The 21,510-nt window shown below is 33.7% G+C and overlaps 1 protein-coding gene across 2 annotated transcripts; it reads left to right on the plus strand.

Moving 5' to 3' along the window:
* Positions 1–702: 702 nt before the first annotated feature.
* Positions 703–21,073, plus strand: LOC116773899 (E3 ubiquitin-protein ligase RBBP6). Of its 2 annotated transcripts, XM_061521428.1 has the most exons (18): positions 703–1,156; positions 1,250–1,484; positions 1,630–1,741; positions 1,884–2,011; positions 2,314–2,480; positions 2,680–2,770; positions 2,992–3,083; positions 3,203–3,274; positions 3,442–3,735; positions 4,097–4,140; positions 4,426–4,497; positions 4,936–5,003; positions 5,334–5,408; positions 6,979–7,191; positions 7,464–7,553; positions 8,218–8,412; positions 10,164–10,232; positions 18,099–21,073. In XM_061521428.1, exons 1-18 carry the CDS (start codon positions 991–993, stop codon positions 20,896–20,898), a joined length of 4,983 nt encoding a protein of 1,660 aa, XP_061377412.1. In that variant the 5' UTR covers positions 703–990; the 3' UTR covers positions 20,899–21,073. The 2 variants fall into 2 exon arrangements, with proteins under 2 accessions (XP_061377412.1, XP_061377413.1); XM_061521429.1 differs by lacking the exon at positions 3,442–3,735 and having other exon boundaries at positions 704–1,156.
* The last annotated feature ends 437 nt before the right edge of the window (positions 21,074–21,510 follow it).

Below are 21,510 nucleotides of genomic sequence, written 5' to 3' on the forward strand. Positions count from 1 at the left end.
ATTTTGATTAATCACTTCCTGGTGTGAAATTGCCACTATAAAAAAAAACGATTACGACTTTTTTATTAAAAACAAATTAAATACACATTATAATCAATCAGACTAAAATCAAAAATAACAAGAATATTTTAAACAGTAATATAGACTGAAATCATTATCTTTACTTAATTTAACATGATGGAAACAGTAATTGCTTACCTTATATATATTTTGTGTATAAACGTAAGCCATTTATTAGTTCTCGATATTCCTGCTTTAAACCAAGTTAAGGTGTTATTTTCAATATTTGAATTGTTTTTTCAGGTATATTAGCATAAAATAGCTCATTATAAAATTTTTATTTGTTTCTTCGAAAATTGTACATAAATTTTTGGGTAATCACAAAAATAATATTGAGGAATAAATAGTTAATAAAGAAGGATAAACACATAGACATTATATTTTAAATTATAACGTGCATGTAATAGTTAATTATTTAATTGTCTCCATTAACATTTGGATTTATAGGATACTCAAATGGGTGTTGAAGTTTAAAAATTCTCATAAGCGATTATACAGAAAGGAAAAAATCTGCATCTGTTATTGCGAAAACTACAGACATATAAAAAAAAATAAAAACTAATAGTACTTGGATCATAAAACTTGTGGCAACATCTTGGTAAAAGCTACATATTCTGCTCTTAATTTAATTTTATGTTTACTGTTTAGTCTGTGACTATGAAAAGTTGTAAATGGCCGTGTGAGCATTTTTTAGAATAAGTAAATTATTGATTATATGTGAGATCTAGTAAATAAATACTGTGTATTATTTGCTAGTAGTTAAATAAAACATTTTGTATTCAAGTGAAGTATACTCTAATGAGCCGTAAATGTGCTTCAAAATTTTCGACCTATATCACAAGAACTCATTAATGGCAATAAAAGTTTGAACACATTCGTACACTTTATGGACATGTTACATAAAGTAATATTAAACGGTTCTTTACGGAAATGTCTGTGCACTACAAATTCAAAAGCGCATTGGATTATGACACCGTTACTTTTGATGGCTTACATATATCTGTAGGCGATTTGAAAGCGGCTATTTCACAGCAGAAACGAATAGGAAAAACTTCGGATTTTGATCTTCAAATTACTAATGCTCAGACAAAAGAAGGTTAGTACACATTTGTTTAGTCTTTTTAGCTTAGTTACTATTAAATATTTGATTAATAAAATTTGTTCTTAATCGAAAATATCTTTTTTTCAGTCTATGTGGATGACAACACATTAATTCCAAAAAATACTTCATTGCTCGTGGCCAGAGTACCACTTGCTCAGCAGCCAAAAAAGCAGTGGGAAGGTGCAAGCAGTAGTCAATCAAATCCTCTAAAAGATGTTACCCTCAATAAGGGATTGGCGGACTTGTCTCGCATGGAGGGTAGTGAACAGGATAAAATTAATGCTATGATATCACAGTCCACATTTGATTATGATCCAAGCAAGTAAGTTACTTAAAATTATCACCATAACATCATTTTTTTTTGTATTTATGATCATGCTTGTCACAGAGTTTATTCATAGGCAAATAAAACTCCTCTTTTTAATTATTTAAAATGTCGCTAATGAATTACCAATTATTAATTTCAGTTATCAAAAAATCAGAGGGCAGAATCAACGAGGAGCTGTACCATCTAATTATATTTGTTACAAGTGTCAGAAACGTGGTCATTGGATCAAAGACTGCCCAGCAGCTCTTTCCGTTAGTTAATCCATACATATTATCTAAAGAAATTTGATTTCTAAATCAATGTACTGATGATATTATTGTATATATGTTCTTTTATTCTTTGTTGTGTATTCTGTATAATAATACAAATTAAATAGTCCCATTCTGTTTTTAGGGTGATCCAGTAGAGATAAGAAGAAGTACAGGTATTCCCCGTAGTTTTATGGTGCCAGTTGATGGGCCTAAGGCACCAGGAGCCATGATGACCCCAAGTGGAACTTTTGCTGTGCCAGCAGTGGATCAGTCAGTATAGTCCACTGTTTAGATTAAACCCAATACATAACCTATTATGTTTGATATATTATTCAATATTGTTGTTATTTAATATTCAATTAAATGTTTATTGTACAAAAAATAGCTTACAATTAGCTACAAGTGCATACAGACTACCTACAAAGTTTCTTGTTTGTCTTTTTTGCATAAAAAAAAATTCTTAAGTCAGATCATGTACATTTGAATGTTAATTCTGTTTTGTATTTTATAATGTTTTTAAATGTTAAAACACAGTATGTTTTGATATTTTGACCGAATATTGCTTTTTCTAGTGAGGCATATTTAGCATCAGAGAGTGCTGGAGGAGCTGATACGCCAACTAATGCTCCCGTAGCTCCAGAACCAACAATTCCTGATGAATTAATTTGCAGTCTCTGTAGAGATCTGCTTACTGATGCCGTCATGATACCATGCTGTGGAAATTCCTTTTGTGATGAATGTTAGTATTATTGTAACTTCTCAATTTCGTATATTTTTTACATACAAGTAAATAAATAATTTTAAATTAAAAGAATAGATATAATATGTATCAAATATACTTTAACTTTCTCCGAGCTGAAATTGTATTAAGTGATTTAAATTTCCACCTGTGGTTGTCATTACATTTTGATAGGTTTTAATAAGAAATTGTCTTTTAGGCATAAGAGGAGCATTGTTGGAATCTGAAGACCATGAATGTCCTGACTGTCGCGAGAAAGAAATTGCGCCTACTACATTGATTCCTAATAGGTATATAGATAAATATATTAGAAGCTTTTTTAAAATATTATCAGGAAATCTATTACTGACAGTTTGCTTTCACATTTGATCAGTGTTATTTAGTGAAGGAATATGAATTATGTAATAATATATAAAATATATTAATATATAATATCTATAGATAAATCAGGCTTTTATAACTAACTATTTTAGGTGGGAAGCTTAAAAAGGAAATGTTATTTCATTTACAGATTTTTAAGAAATTCAGTATCGTCATTTCGTAATCAAACCGGCTACAGCCGACGAGCGCCACACCGACCCTCGGCTGCTCCGCCAGTTATTGGTGATTGTCTAATAATATTACTTCTAATACATGTTATATATACAGCTATTCTCTTATGTATTTTAGTCAAATTGATTCTGATGTACATGTATCAATGGAACTTTTCAATCAATTCACAGAACCACCTCCAGTTGCACCGGTCCAACCTATAAATATAAACGGCCCGCCCCAACCAGCGCCCCTCAATAACGGTAATTAACAAACAATACATAGCTACTACACTTTTCTATACATAGGAATGGTTTTCTAACAAAACAAACACTAATGATTATTAACAATGTAATGTGAAAGTGAACAATGTGAATTGCCTACAGTTAGTAAGTTAGTATAGAATGTTGTGGTCGATGGTCTGTGGTAGATTCGCGCGTGTCCGGGTGTGGCGGCGATAAAGAGACGAAGGGAAGCAAGGCCGAGGAGTCGGACGGATCAGCCGATGATAATATCACCGTGACCGTGCCACCCGCACACGCGCATCACTCTACGAACGAACCACACGGGCCTGTCGGGCCTCAGACTTCTCACGGACCCCACGGGTCTCGAGGGTCTCACGGGTCCAGCGGCGCTCACGGGTCTAAAAGGCCCCGCGGTCCCCAAGGGCCTTACGGTTCCCACTCGTCCCGTCCATCTCACTCGAACCATCGATCTCGCTACGGTACTGCGACCGTTGCACAGCTTTGCATGCACAAACGACGCCGTTTACAACAGCTTGTCCAGTAGAACAGTCGTAGAACATTTTAATATTGCTACATACCATTAATATACCTCGTAAAACATGTATGCACAGTTTTAATCGTTGTTTGTCAATCTTTCTTTATTCGTTATTCTTTTGCTGTTCATTTTATATTTTGACTTTCTAACTGTAGGTAGTTTTATTTTTTGTTAATAAGAAGAAATATACTAACTTTAATTGCCATGAGAGAGCTAGGTGGCGGGGGCTACTGCGACACTAGCATGCAGTGTGTTATATGATATGGCATTTGTAATAGTAGGAATTTATTATTCTATTGTTCCAGGTCCTCCTGTTAAACCACCTGAGATGGACACGCCGCCGTTACATGTATGTTACAATTTATACACTCTTATTGTATATAACAAAGTAAAGGGCATATATTTCTGAATACAATCCTTGCAACACATCTTTACGAATATTTTCTAATGTATTTTGTTAATATAAAAAAGGTCTGTTGCGATTCACATTTATATAGATGCTAAGTTTAAGGTTTTTGATTATGACTACATACAAAACATATATATTCAATGACATAACATAAAACAGACTATTATATGAGTATTTTGACTCAAGTGTTTATATATGTTTATAATATATTAATTTACACTTCAGATGCCTCGAATCGATGAACAACGAGCGAGCACACCGACAATAGACGAACGCAGGGATGTTATTTCTTCTCAGGTAAATTTAAATTGTTAACCGTATGTTAAAAAGAGAACTAACGCTACAAATATTACTTGTAAAGTTTTGTACGAGTGCCGTATTAAAGATTTAAACCATTTAGATGGAAAAAATTAAACAAAAAAAACCGCAAAAAACAAATAGGCATGTATTGTGTTTAATAGCATAACGGGCACTATAGAATTCCATATTTTAAAATAAGGTAAAATCACATGGCTTATAAAAGTAAAAAGAAGTAAACTTCATTTGAATTATTTCAATAAATATAAATTCTTTATATTACAACATCAAATCTATGGATATGGCATCAAAATCATATAGAATACATCCGGATAGAAGAAAAATCAAGACCCTACTATTTTTGTATACTTTTTTAAATAGTAACATCTCACTTAGCAAGGTGGTCCCGAGTTGATTATAATGTTTTTTATTTTCCAGGTGATTTATAATCGCGGTCCACCGCCGTACTTGCCCGCCGTGCCGCCTCCGTCTCAGCATTACCCTAAGTAAATTTTCCAACTTATAGTTAATTCACTAATAAGTTATTAAAAATATATGTCACAAGCGGTTTTAATTTAAAATGTCCTCTTGGATTAACAGACGACAGAATATTTATCTTATACAGAACCAGCTGGAAACATCGAATTCATTATTTATAACGACATCTATTTTCCCGTAAAAATCCTACTCAAACAGGTTCCGCTGCTTTATATATTTGTCGGAACAAATAGATGGACAGTCAATAAAAAGTTCATATTTCATCAATCTTAATTGTCTTTAGTATAGAAGTATTCTTTTAATTGAATTAAATGAATATGTATAAAAAATATTTCCAGCCCTGCGTTCGGTCGTCGCTACCCTCAAGACGCGTACCAGCCACCACCTCCAGGCATTAAGGACTCCCCCAACGGGTAAACAATATAACATTGATAGCTATTACTCTACTAATAGTATAAATGAGAAAACTTTTGAGTATGTATGTATGTATATTCTCTACGCAAAAACTACTTAACACAATAAGACAGGTTAACAAATATATATTTTTTTTTTCTGGGAATTTTATGTACTTAACGCTGGATCACGAGATAAAAAATTTTTTTGTATAAATTGATCTGGCACAGACTATACATACATTTCTTTCTGGAACTCGTTTTGTCTCTAAGTTACACATTTATTCTTGTATGATGTACTATAAAAAAGAAAGTGAATAAAAGAGAATTGAAGTTATCAACGAACATGCATATTTTTACGTTCACATCAATTAAACGAAAATGTTTTAGTACGCAGTCTATGGTATTCTCGAAACAAAATGCGCACGTAACGCACGAATAAAGTTGGAAAGGAACGACATTTTCTAATATTAATTAAAACAGCTATTTAGACTTTTAAATAATTCTATTTCCGCTTGTTGCGATTCTTTCAACATATTGTAAAGTTTCTTGTAAGTTAAATATTGAGAGGTACTGAATATTACTATTTTTTTATCGGATCGCCAACACTACAAGTGCATATTATATTAGATCATAACTCGTCATTAATAAATCACTATATTGGAGATGTGATCTGTTTTATAAGAACAGTCACGAACTAGGAACCTAATGAAAACACTATGTTGAATAGATCTTTCTTTGCATTGAAATTTATGATTTAGTATAGAATATAAAATAAATTATTGTACAGAATTTAACCTTCTAGTATGTACCAAAAATATTGTGTTGTTCTACACATGGCCAAATAATCTACAGATTGATATTAAGTGAGATCTTCGATTTGATATTTTGTGAGAAGTTGATGTGATTTTGGTTGGGGCAGCCCTATACACGATCCATACATTCTGTTAGATATGTTCAACCGCACTACAACTAAGCAATACAATTTAAAGCAGAGAATCCAATCATATGAAGTGTGAGGTCAGATTTAATTAACTTAGGTGTTGCTTAATGTACCTGTTGCTTAATGTATATTTGTATATTTGGAAATGTTATTAGTGCTTATTTATTCTTTAATAGTTTTACTACTAGAAATTCATGATGGGCTGTTTTATTAAATATAGGATGTCTACTTTTTGGCTTTTTTTAAAAATCTATGCACAAACTGATAGGTCGTTAGCAGTGTATTTTAAATTCGTTAAGAACCGAACCATGCAAAATTTCAATAATACCATAGTTTTGTGTGCTTATGAAAATCTTTGATGTCATTATTTAACGTATTTTCCCTAAGACATATATTCCCCTAATACATTTGTCTGTCCTTATCTGATGATAAACGTGATTATATGTTTTGCTTTTCTAATTTAATCAGTGTCAGTATGTTTTTTTTCATGATTAGTGAATGGGCTAGGTATAGAATATCATCCATGTATCATGTCAACAAAAAAGATAAAAGTTACATTCAAAAAAATTATTTTTTCGCTGTTGGATACCATTATTTTAAATTAAAATGTTTTCTCATATGGATATTAAACGATACTGTGCTCCATAGGCAAGAAGATCCTCTGGAGGCCTTCAACCGTATGATCCGGGAGAAGGAGATGCGTGCTAAGAGACGTGAGGAGGAACGCCGCCGGGCTCACTCAGGCTCCAGAACCCCGTCCCGCTCCCCGCGTTCCCCCCGCTCGCCACGCTCGCCCCGCCCACCGCGGTCACCCCGCCCCCGACCGCGCAGTCGAGCCACCAGCAGAATAAGATACTCGCGGTTTGTAAACGTTATTTGATATGTTGTTATGAAGTCTTGCTTTCTAGCTCAGTCCGAGTGCATTAAGTTTTGGCCATATTATTTTTAATACATTGCGTATTATATTTTATTAATCCGTGAGTTCGTGAAATATGTCGCTTTGTATTGATTTATTCTTACATACATACATAATAACAGTATTCTATGGTCACATTTTAAATCATATGACAATGATCTTAAAAGTGTAATATATTTAAATATAAATTTTAAAGATGTCATTGTATTGATTCCAGATCGAGGTCTATATCCCGTGGTCGTGTGCGGCGATCGCCCTGGTCTCCGAGAAGACGTCGCACTCGCGAACGGACACTATCACTGACACGGTAATAATAATATGAACTAGGAAACTAACACCAGCACAGTACCATTAATACTAAAATAAAATTAAATAAAAACCTTAAATAGTCTAGTCGTGGTGGCCTGGATATTAAAGGCCCTTCTCTCACGTGAGGGCGAAGGTTCGAAACCTGGCAAGTACCAATGTGATCTTTTCCGAGTCATATGTACGTTCTGAGAGTATTTAGACACCACTGATTGACGGTGAAGGAAAACATCTTGAGGAACCCTGGTCTTATATTCAAATTATAAGATTGAAATCGCCAACCGGTCTTGAGCAAGCGTGGTGATTAATGCTCGAACCTTCTCCATGTGAAAAGAGGCCTTTGCTCAGCAGTGCGCTCCGATAGGCTGATGATGATGATGATGATGATGATGATAAATAGTTTGTTATAAGCAATACATTTGCACAAAGCAACATAGTATTCAAATACCTTGCTTGCTACTGCGTATCCTTCCCATTATATTTTGAGCGTCTTTCAGACTAGAGTGAATAGACTTGTTACTGAGATAGTGTGTTCACCATCTAGACTTTCTTTCCACCTATCATCGAGTAAAAGGCAATGAAGCAGTGTCCAGTCGAAATTATTAATGAAAACAATTACTCATATGACGTCATAACTATATATAATATCTACACAATGTTCCCAGGTCTCCGTCCCCTCGGCGCCGTCACCGCTCCCCCCTCCGTTACCGCAGCCCCCTCCGCTCCCCGGCCCGCTCCCCTCCGCGCTCCCCCCGCACCCCGCTCCGCTCCCCTCACCGCTCGATGCCGCCACACTCGCCGGTGAGAACGCCGCGACGATCCGCCGCCAGGTCGCCGCCGAGGACTCACTCGCCTCACAGGTACATACATACATAGACACTAGTGATGTAACGAATATTCGCATTCACATCCGCCAATGTCCAAAATTATTGTCTACACCAATTATTGTACACCTGTATTATTTTATCCAGAATATTACATTATGGTCAGACTTAGTAAAGTTCTGGTAGTTTATTACTAAGAAGTTAGGTGGTTGGTTCATTGACCCGAAAAAAGCAGAAGTACAAAGTTGGTGCGTATACTGTGGTCAAAAAGAAGGCTTGTGACATTTTATACCTAGCCTTACCGAGCTAAGTCATTCATGAGTTTTTAACGTCACATAGTTTGAGACAACAATAGTTTCTCTTGTTGCGTGAATAGAATTTATGGAATGGTATTCTCTACATCTGAATATTTGTTTTTTGGTATCATTTTGGTTTCGGACTTCCTCTGAAGAGGTAGGCTCTCTTGCCATTTAGTTTTCCTGGCATCTGATATGCTGTCATCTGTGTGTTGCGGTGACGAGTCTATTATAGTAGCGTCGTCATTAGCTCTTATAAGTTAAAGGATAGAGTTCTGATTTAGAACAATTGTCCACCAAAATTGTGTTGAATGACTGCTTAGAATGTGACCATTTTCTAAGGCGGCCCATACATGTACAATAATTTTGCACAATATTTCTATCATGCAATAATATTGAATACCCTCTTTGAATCCGAACGTTCAGTACTAGTTAGCAATAAGTTTGACAAACCATTCACGTAACTGAACTGACCATAACCTTTCAAAACAGTGAACTGAAAGATCTTACGCAACACTAACCCTACATACACAGTACAAAAAATACATATTGCGCAATAAAATTTAAGTTTGCTCAAACTTTTGTTCAATGATTGCGCAATTTTTTAATATTATCTCTACACTGCTAATAATATTGTACAATCATAATGAGATCTAAGACTTTCGCGAGTATTCATTTAAATGAAACTAGTATTATTCGGATTTACCAAGCGGATTTTATTATTTAAAAACTACATAATCCCGACGTTTCGGTTACTTTGCAGCAACCGTGATCACGGTTAAATAATAAAATCCGTACAATCATTTTAGGGATTGAAACTAGATTGTGCAATATTATTGTAGATGTATGAGCCGCTTAATAATGCTACTTGAGTCCATGATAACCCCAAATAGGGCGAACATTTTGATATGTTATATAATGCCAGGCGATTCTATTTTGTACCCATAACCCTGGATGGTACAAATTATTTAGGTTCGCTTCTCATTGCTCGGTGAGGATGTCTGTTAGGAGATGGATATTTTTCTCTTGCGCAGTGAGGTTTCCCTGTTGTTTATTGCATCTATCATTATCCAAACCCTCTCGTATTCTCAAAGAAAGCAGACACTGCAGCAGTGAAGCCGGCCTCGAGGATCTGTGTGATAATTAAAAATTTAATCACACATTAGCATACACTCTAAAGCGCTATAAGCTCCTTTGTCAATACGACATGTTCATAAAAAATGTCTCCACATGGGATTTTTTTTTGTTTCTGGTAAAGCTTTATTTTAAGCATGACAAACAACAGAAAGAACTAAAACAGTTTATATTAATGAATCTCACAACAACCAGAAGCTGACTAGGATTCTTGTCAATTACAACAGCGTTAAAGTACTTGCAGCGCCCTCTTGTGTTAGAATTATCGATTTAGATACAACATTTTCTGAGGCAATACATTATTCTTGAATTTAGTAAAATTGTATATGTTAATAAAATATTTTTATTTCCAAACAGATTCGCCGGCGTTTACGATGAACTGTTGTCGCCACCACGTCGTAGTGTAGAGCCGCCATTCGGAGCCAGGTACGATTGTAAACGTTTAACTAGTCGGCTCGCGTGGCCTAGCGTCTATGAGAATATGGTTGTAAGATACGAGTTTGCCGATCGGATCGAACCGCCAGCGATGTGTTTTTGACATGTTATAAGGACCAGTCCATAGCTTTTTTAAAACAATTTTAACGGGATATAAAAATCTTCGACGTTCCTCTACTCTGTCAGGTCTTGAGTTAAATTGACGACTACCGTCAGTTGTTCTTGTGTTATGTATATTGGTGAGTATAATGCAGCGTTACGGTCTTGAAGCCGATTTTATACAACGTTCAACGTTTTATACTACGTGTCAACGGTTCCGTTTATACTACGTGTCGACTAGAGGCGTCCGGAAATAAAACTCACTGTGATATATTTAAGACTGATGTTGTATTAACATTTACATAATTATTGAAATATTTTGTTTACGTCGTTAATTAAAATTGTACAACATTTTTAATTTGTATGAAAATGTTAAATTTATATTTAATCTGTGGTATTATTTTTAATGTTTCATACATATTATTGTTATCTGTATCGTTTAATATTAATGCTGATAATATGTAATGACTACCTCTTATAGATTTTAACACAGGGATATTGTTAAATACGATAGCGTTTCATATTTTGCAAATTTATATTAATTTTTTTTTTTCTCTCATATTAACATTAATGTGTGATAGAGCTTATTTGTATTTGGCATATATAATAGGTAGTCGCATGTTTTCATTGTATATCATCAATAAATACACGCCTATCAATAATACATCCAAATTATGTTAAGAATATATTCTTATATATTCACATATTCCATACATTTATACATACAAACATTGCGGGTATTGTAAAGGATCGTGTTAATAAAAGCTTGTATGTAAAATTAATAAATTGTCATCTTATATCAAGCGGTTATTATAATATATGTATATATTCTTTATTAATACTGTTGTTGATCAACTATCATGAAGAGTTGATTTAGATAAATAGTCTGATGATATATTTTATTATATAAAATATTTTATACGATAGAGATAACCTATAATTTTGTCATCAGTGTGAATGTAGTCATAATGCTAGTCTCTTCCTATGATATGTGAGCTCCAGGTAGGAGGGGAATAATATTATTTTCAACGTTTATAGCTTTAAATTAAACTAGTATTTTTAATTTTATTATTATTATAACTTTTTAACATATATTTATATTTGCTTAGTCTACAAAATTACAAAACATAAGTAAATTTAACAATTTTTTTTCCGATACTACGCGTTTCTTAATAGCTTGTATAAGTGTGTCAGTTTCATCTCATCTGCTCGTGATCACGGTTGCCATAAAGGAACCGAGACGTCGGGTTCATGTAGTTATAAAATTATAAAAAACGTGCAGTATCTGAAAACATTGCTTACATTCAGATAAGTACACCTAAAAATCGCAAATAATATGATATAATATAGGTAACTATTTAGTGATTACATTATTTAAGGCACATCCATATCTGTTTGTCCGGAAATTTAATTGTTCTCTTCTTTCCCGTTTCCGTTTCACCGACCACATTCAGGAGTCGACTAGCATTAACGCGAGGACAGTATGTATAATGTCTATTTTGATTTTGGTTAAAAAATAGTATTCAAACGACAATAAATCAAATCATGATTTATAAAACATAAACGTTAAACTAACTATAGATTACAAAAAGTGAAAACTGCATTGAACGTTCTTGTCAACGTTAAAATCCATAACTCTTCCAAACCACTTCTCATGTCTTATCTTCAAATTTTTATGTCCTTTAACAAATATCTGTCAATTTAAATTGAAATCACAACTTGTATTTGAAGATAAGAGTTCGCTTTCTAAATAGCTGATGGTTTCTTAAGTATAGTAAGCAAAAAGTCTGGTTCAGATTTCGAAGACCAGGGTTGTGGTAATCACCTGTACTATCTCACTAGCTACGTTGTCTACTATCTCAACTTATTTTGATGAAACAATGGATAGTCTCACATAAAAAAATGGCTGCAGAAACTAATGGCTCCTAATAAAACGTCAGGACAATTTGATAATCTTCGGGGACTTCCCATTTAAAAACTTCTTGTCAAATGTCAGTGTCTGTAAAAATCTTAGCCTTGGAAGAGACACTACCAGCAGAATGCAAGAGTTCGACTTCACGGCTAGCGATTACAGCCTATTTTTGAATTGCAGCCATCTAATGCAATCTAAAAGCACAGTTGTTTTTCGTATTTGCTAGAATAAGACTTCTTCAGACCTTATGGAAACCTCTGTAACTTATACTTAAATTCTGTGTCTGCTGTGGGGACTCAACATCTATGATACTATGTAATGTAGGCATAATTCCATAGATTATTTGATATTAAATTTATAGTACAGTCTGGTCTTCAGTCAATTTGGCACGATCTCTAAAATAAGTGATTTTATGAAAACAGAATTGGAGGCAATACTGATACATTCGGATCTAATGTCTAAGAGTTCTTGTTTTATTTTCCTCCCAATATATAAACCCAATCGTAATGGAATGACCAGTCGCAGACACAGCCTTCACGGTAGTTACGTTTGTGCTGGTCTCTCCGCTGGAGATTATGTAGTACTTTCGGTTGTTTTATTTGGTAGGGTGTATCTTTTATCTAAATTATAGATATACTTGTAGAAAATAATAGTTGTCCATTAGTGCAGAAAGTTTCTGTTAATTCTGTCGAATCCTATTGCAGTGCACGTGTAATGCTTGTGGAAGTCGACTATCTAGAAATACCAGAGTGTCTCTTGAAAAAGGCACGCATTCATTTTTTACGGTAGATTTAGCTTCTTTAGTAAGAAAAGGGCTGATAGTCTTACACTGCTAGAATGATATCAACTAAAACATACCTAAGAGGCCTTAGCCGCTGCAAGAACATTGGCTTTCAAATGAAAAATCAGCACCGAAGTTGGTCGATCCGCTTGATAACATAAATAGATATACACTAATGCACAAAGACGGCGATGTCAAACTTATAGTCTAAGATCTGAGTCCGCCAGACCTTACTTATTTTCCGATGGACAAAACATTTGTAATTAATAGGTAAGTATTAGAGTGCCCAGAGAACGTAAACACATCTGCTGGCTTATACCGACGACCAATTCTGAGGTACCAGGTGTTAGAGGTAAGTAAAAATTTTACTCACTTTACTCATAGTCTGAGGTCTATTTCTTATGGATGTAAGTGTGTATGTAGCAAAAAAAAACACAATCATACTTACAGTCTGATGGTTGTTTTTCAAATTTAATATTTAGGGGTCTATTTAAATGTATTTTGTAAGTTGCCAGACCAATCCCAGGGGCCAGCCATCCATACTGCATTCATGATAATTGCCTTTTTAATAGTGTTTTATTAAAATTATCTTATTATTTGTCCAATGACAGGTTATAATAATAAATAAATAATTTATAATGTGGCAGTATTCATTGAGATTGTATACAATATTTTCTACAACATACGTAAAAATCAGACTATAAGTAATGTGACTACAATTTTTTCTTATCTGTAGTAACTGGTACCTGAGAATTGGCCATCGGTATAAGCTGATAGCTAATATATTAACGTTTACTGTACACACATAACTATTATAAATGTTTTGTCCATCAGAAAATAAATAAGGTCTGGTGGCCCTGGTATCTCGCTCTATTATGAAACAACTGTTTTTACGTTAGAGGTTAAAAAAAGAGACGGTTTTCTAGAGACTAAATATGGGTGTAAAAATAAAATAATGCAAGATTCGTATCAAAACAACCTTGGATTTGATCGCGATCCTAGGTTAATTTTAATGATTGTAACAGTTTCTTAACTTAATTTAAAAATGACCTTTTTGTAGTGCCTTTTATTCCAATAAATAGATAATTGTTAGAAGGTGCTGTTTAGCAATAACATTTTATGTTTTCTTTTAAAATAATAAACTATAGAAAACGACCAACGGCTAAACAAAACTGCTTACATAATATTAGAAGTATTAAAATTGTTAATAACATTCCGATTAACAATTTTCGTTTTTTGTAAATGTTTTATGAACTTAAAAGAAGCAAATGTTAGTTTTGACATAATTTTTATTATAATATATGTATATGGTAAATAATGGGTAACATGTATGCTTATAAACAATTATTATTTGATAACATACAAGTGTCCCATTTTTGAAGTGAAAACTTCACTAGGTTCCTTAGGAAATATTTGAGATGGGAGAATTATTGAACTCTTGAATCCGTTAACTGTCACTGTGTACTGTACAAAATGATATATATGTATCTATATTTTATTAAGTTTTTTTTTAGCAATAAGTTTTATGATCTCTGAACATGATTTCTTTTTTAAGTTATGTGGTCTAAATGTTCACAAAATTTTTGATGTGATGACAAAGGCTTTAATGTGTGATAAGTATTATGGTATTTTGAATTTATATAAGAACAGATATTTATTAATGTTAAGATTTAGTTTATGTATCGCATGTATTAAAACGGAGAAATTACTCTGCTATATAAGTTTTAATACTGTTATCAATGTAATTTTTTTAAGTTAGTAGTATGATTTTAAACATAATTTTTTTATCTCAATATTACTTTGCGGTTTTCTCGAGACTCAGTTCAATTAATAACACTATGTATTTTTTTAAGTATACATATTGGTTTTAAAATTGACATCTCTGGCGACTACAATTCACAATCAATTCACAAGTTTATATATGTGTATCTGGTAAATAACAATAAGCACTTGAGATGACTTAGTTAACTTGATCAACAAATCCATCACCTAACAAACTTAAATTTAATGTACTGATGTTAAATTTACAACAATATCTATTCTTTAGCATTATAAAAGCGATTAACTAAATCAACTTATTACGGCCAATTTTGAGGAGGTTGCTCGAACTCTATATCTTTGTGTCACATTTGATTATGAAAAGTAATCAAAAATTAATGATTATAAAAATAAAGTAAGGCTTTTCAAAATTAAATGTACTCAAATTTGTAAACCCAATGTTTATAGTACTCCGAAAATGGCCTAACAGAGAGCTTGTCTTCGTGGTTGAATGATTGTTTTTTGTCCCGGAGTTGTTTATCGCTCTACGAGAAATTAACATCACAACCGTATCTTTGAGAGGCAAAAAAGTTGAAGGTTATACCTGAAGTGCTGTCTTTAACATAGCATTTCAAGTTTGATTGTCCATCTTCCTGCTTCTTTTTTTTAATATTTAATCTATTTGTTTATAGCTCCCAACTATTTTACCTATATTATTTGTTTAACGTTCTTAGAAATTACCTTACCTTTCTAGACTAGAACAGGCTAGGGTAAGGATCAAGAAATAAGGTCCGAGATACGGATATATTCAAGTCTTTTATTCGGTTAGACTAGAATGCTAAATATAAGAACCTTGCAATGAGTTTAAGAGATGCAGATCGAGTGGCTAGACATAGGAGAATTTTACATCCCATTAGCACTAAAATGCTATACATGCCATATATCCTATTAGCACTAAATTATAATTAAAAAAAACCTTAATTCATAATTCATGAGAGCAATTTAGTAAGATGGGATAAAACGAAAGACTTTGCCATCAAGGTCAATAAGTATTACGAGCTCACTAACGAACTCACTAGTTCGTCGTAGATTTGTACGCGATAGAAGTGGTTGTGAGAGGTATAACAGCTAAATCTCTCTACAACCTACTAAAAGACTTGGGACTGTCCAGAACCAACATCAATTCATTCTTGGAACGTACTTCGAAGGCAGCCCTAGTAGGTTCGTTTCAAATTTGTGTAGGTGGAGAAAGGAGCTTGGTCGGTGGAGTTGAGCGTTTATCGGTAGATAGGGGCCCCTTAATCCTACATATGGGTTGCAAGTTTTAGGCACTGTTGAAGCTCCTTTCCCTGCAACGCGATAGACCCTCACCTGCACGGTGCATTCATGGAATGCTGAGAAGTTGGAGATGTTTATCCGACACTCATTCACAAATAATAGCTGGAAAGAGCGTAGAAATGTATTGACAAGCAAAAAAAAACAAACTAGACGACTGCCTGTTTTTGTGTTAGGAGAATAACTCTAGTCTTCTTCATAATTTTTTGTGTTATGCTCTTCAACTATAGTTTAGAGTCAATTTTAGTTCGGAAGTGGATTATGCTCGATACCTCAAATGCTGGGGAAGTTTTGATAGCTAATTCGTCACTGGAAAATCAGAAAAGTAGTCAGTGCGTTGCGTACTTTTAAAGAGTCAATTAACATTAGGCTTCTTCGACCAGCGAACTAAGGTAGAATACGTAGCAGCAGTCTTTGGTAGGCATTTTCTTAGACAGGTTTATTTTATACATGTTTATTTACGTTTGTTTGTTTTTTTTTATTAATTGCTATCTCGTATTTAAATCAGCGGATCTTCAGAAAATGGTTCTATTAGTCAGATTTTTTTGTGTTGTCTTTGGTTATATGGCTATAACCAAAGATTTTTTTAATTATCATTACTTTTCGATCCTGCTACATATATTGTTAAAACATGATAGAATTAGTTAACCAATTTTACTATTTGTTACTACAGGCTCTGGTTTACTCTTTCATGTTTAAGTTAACGGTAAGTGTAAGGTACTTATTAAATATTTCAATTATAATATATTTACATTTTGATTTCAATTAATTATCTTGAAGAAATGTTGTAACTACGATGAAATAATGAATAATATGATTCTCCCAGTGTTCCTTTGGATTGTATTCAAACATTTCCTTTTATAAGCGATACTTATATCTCTTTGTATGTTTTATGATGATCTAAAAAGAACGAAAAAATTGTCCATATAACGACATGTGATGGCCTCTTTCACGTGCTTTAAAATATTTTTTTGTACACATATTATACTGGTGCCTTTTTTGTGTAATGTGTGTATAAATAAGAGTATACGAGATAACCAATTTTGTATTTGTGTTAATTTGATATAATAATTGAGGTATGTATAGGTATTTTATAATAATAGTATAAAGAAATATAAATAATATGGATAACGAAATATTTATGAAAGTACATTTTGACCGCCTTTATAACAATTGTACTTTGTGATTCTGTTACAAACAATAAAGTGTTATAATTGTGTCTCTTGTTTTTTATTTTACTTAATAGTGTATATAAAGGTATAATATAAAGGTTTTTGTTACTGTTTTGTAATAGCTAAATAACATATGTGTTTTAACGTTTCATGAGTTACCAGATAATCAAGATTTGGTTAAGAACGAGATTGTAGGTATGAATGAATTCTTCTTTTCAGATTTTATGGTCCTGTAGATTAGGATGCCTCCGATGTCCAGTTTTAAGCGAAAGTTTTATTTTAAATTTTAGTGACTTGATATGGGAGAATTATAACTTGGGATAGTCAAATTTGCATTATCATAACAATTTTCTGCTCATCACACTAACCAAATCGCTGTTAGGTTTCTTCCGTGAGGCAATACTCTTTTAATGATGGGCATATTCTCAATTTTTTGATAAAAACATATAAAACATCAAAGTGACTATACTATTCTGACGATGTGAACAGTGGACAGAAGGCATTTCTTTGTCTTTTTAAGAGGGCGGAAAAAAATTAAAAATCGATGTGTTTTGTAGTTTACTTTTTTAAATTTATGATAAGATCTGAAATTTATTTTTTAGCACACCTCAATACTAAATAGGCAGTTTTCATAAAAATCAAATAGGGTTATTTAGCAATGTCTTTTGTACAAATGTTTTTAAGTTGAATATATTTAAAGTAACGATCCATTTTAGAATTTATTTAAAACTGGTTTATTTAAACTAATCAAATAGGTTTAATTATAAAAATAAATAAGATATCTTTGTGTTATGTTTCAGGTACGCCTCTCGAAACAATATTCCGCCGCCTGGATATCCTCCTATCACTAGTAAACCAATGCCTTTATTGGCAAATTTAATCTTACCCAACGAGCCCCCTCCGGGTTATCGCAGTCGTTACGATGCGCCACCATTTGAAGATATTCCACCTGGAGTTGAACCGACTGTTCCAGGATTTGAGCCATCTCCATTTGAGAAACCTATTTTTGGACCATCAGGTACTATGGAAAGAGATAGATTACCACCATCTAATTATAGAGATCCCTATAGAGCACCGTACGTCGAGGGTCCGGCTGGATATAGGGATAACCAAATGCCACCACTTCAAAGTGATATACCAGGTCCCATAGCGGAGCATTCCCAACGTTATAGAGATAACTTTAGAGCTACAACACACCCATACCGTGATCAAGGTCCAGTATCTTATAGAGATGGACAACCATACAGAGATACTGGATCTCAGGCTTCATTCCGCGATAATAACTTTAGAAATGGGCCACCCTCTCTTTTTAGAGACAACAATTTTAGAAACAATCCATATAGGGATCCGAATTTCCGTGAAAATGTCCCACATAATTTCCGTGATGGATCTGCGCCTTTTAGACCGCCTAGCGTGGATCCCCGAGAGCCAAATTCTGTGGTGTATCCTGATCCTAATTACAGAGAAGGTTTTCGTGATGAAAATAACACTAGTAGGGATGTGCGACCTGGGTATCGTGGTAGTGTCCGCAACAGAGGTAGTTCTAGGCGTAATCCAAATGACCATGAAAGACATCGTGAGAGAGATGGACGAGAAAGAGATCGTTTCAATGAAAATCGTGAAGCTCCCGATCGTACAGAAAGACCACGTGATGTTGATAAGAGATCTGGTAATAGAGAAAACCGTGAAGAACGCTCTAGAGAGTATGATAGAAATCGAGATTATGAAAAAGAAAGAGATCGTGGTCACGAGAAACAATCCCCAGATAGAAAACAACGTGTCTCACCCAAACGTAGTCGAGATACCCGTGAAAGAAAACAAAGTGAAACGAGGGCCCGTTCTCGTGATCGGGAAAGTAGGAAAGAAAAGAAAGAAGAACGTACACGTGATAAATCATCAGCGGAAAGAAATAGAGATCATAAAGAGAAGGATAAAAAGGTTAAAGATAGGAAAAAGAAAAAGAGAGAAAAAGAAAAAGAAGTTGAGAAGAAAAAAAAGCGCGATAAAAAGGACAAAAAAGATAAAGATGGAATAAAGAAAGAAGAAGATGAACAGGAAATATCGGATTCTAAACAAGATGCTAATGCAGAGCCTAAAGAAAATACTGATCAGACTCTTGAGCCCAAAGCAGAAAATCCTGAATCATTAACAAAAACTACCGAGAATGATAATCTTGAAAAATCTGATATTCAAGAAAAAACTAATAATGACCTGTACGGTGACGAAGGTACTGAACTACTAGGGAAGGAAGTACAAATCTATAACAAAACCGAAGAAAAGGAGGACGTCAATGAAAACAAGTCTATTGAGACATTAAACAAAGAAGAGCCGTTTGACGGTATTGAACTTCAGGTGCCAGCTGATGAATTGGAAGTTGATATCGAAGCTACACCTAAAAATAATAATAACAAAGAAATGTTAGCGCCACTACCCGCTTTATCAAAATGGGAAGTTGAAGATGATAATGTTGAAAAGTCTAAGGAACCAGGTGAAATAACCTCACCAGAAGAAGAAGAAGACGGAGGTAAAGTAACGTCTGAGGTTATAAAACGTGCTGAAAATGCAATTTTTTCCAAAGCCATTAGTACGTTGCGACCTATAGAAATTAAGAAGATTAGTAGCGATCGATTGAAACTGTATAGCGATGACACTCAAATAAAGGGTTCTTTAGATAACATACAAATCACTGTTCCTGTGTTGAATGAGGATCAACAACTAGCAGATCCCAACAAAAAGAAAAGATATTCAAAAACACCTCCTCCTCGACTGTCAGTCAAAGAAAGACTCGGGGGAAAAGTTGAAGAGGTTCGAAAAGTAAGAGAACCTCGAGTCGTTCAAAGTACAGTTGAAAGAGTAAAATCCAGGTCAAAAACACCTAAACATGAGCAGATACCTTACCGTCGAGTTACTGTTGAAAGAGATCGAAATCGAAAGCCTGAAATAGTGGCCAGGTTAGACGGATTAAAGGGTGAAAGAAAAATTAGTTCTGACGTACAAAAACCCGAGGAAAGTTATCGTTTCAACAATGACAATGATTATAAGAAAAGGCATTACGGAAAAGTTAAAGATGAAATGAAGTCTATAAATGATAGACTTGATACAAACTCACAAAACATACAAAAAAATGACATTACTCAAGAAGTTAAAGTTTTAAATGAAAGAGAACGTAAAAAATCTGTCCTAGACGAAGCTCACTTCGAACCCGATTATGATGAAAATGTTGAATCTGATAATGAAGCAAAAGTTGAGCCTGGGAAGAAACGTGAACATTCCCGGGATCCGTTAATCGCTGGAACTAATGAACCAAAAAAGGCAAAATTCGACACTGAAACAATTAAATTAGATCTGACGAACGTCAAAAAGAAACCAGATTCTGACAGCGAATCATCGAGCGATTCTGAATATTCTTATTCCTCCTCATCATCTGACGCTCGCAAGCGTAAAAAGAAAAAAAAGAAAAATAAAAAGAAAAAGAAACGAGCTGCCAGCGACAGCGACAGCGAGTCGGACTCCAGCTCCGACGATCATAAGAAAAAGAAGAAGAAACGTAAACATAAGAAGAAATCGAGTAAGAAGAAAAAGAAGTCTAAACATAAGTAGTTTATCTGTTTGTAAACATAATAAACATTTTCTTAGTGTTTCCATGGTTTGCGTTACTCTTACATTAATGTTGTAATGTAATTTTACCACACTACATTTAAGTGAGGGGAGTTTTATTGTTCTATATTATTGCGTATCCTAGGAAGTATTTACCTAATAAAATACATGGATTAAATATAGTTTTATTTATACCTTAATACACATACATACATGGTGCTAATTGTTTGGTTTGTTTAGAAAACACATGCGTATATAACCATAATTAATATGTATTAATAGGCTTTGTTATCTTTAACTGATTACAAATTTGTTAAACTTTATAGAGTTCCAGATATATGTATTATAAATTTTTAATCAAGACGTCGTTTTCTGTTATCTTGTTAGTTGTCCAAATATACGTACGAACAATTATTGACAAAGATTAAAGGCATTTTAAAGTCGTTTTTGAAGCCTTGTTGTAGCAATTTGTAGCAATTTGATTACTCGAGAATTATTGTATCGACGTTGACCAAACTGTCTTCCATTTTCTCAAAATAAAACTACTTATTGAATTGAAACACAAATAATTTTTTGAAGGAATTAAAACTTAGGCAATATAAGTAAATGTGAAAA

This window comes from Danaus plexippus, chromosome 8 (assembly GCF_018135715.1).
Source record: "Danaus plexippus chromosome 8, MEX_DaPlex, whole genome shotgun sequence".
Taxonomy (NCBI): domain Eukaryota; kingdom Metazoa; phylum Arthropoda; class Insecta; order Lepidoptera; family Nymphalidae; genus Danaus; species Danaus plexippus.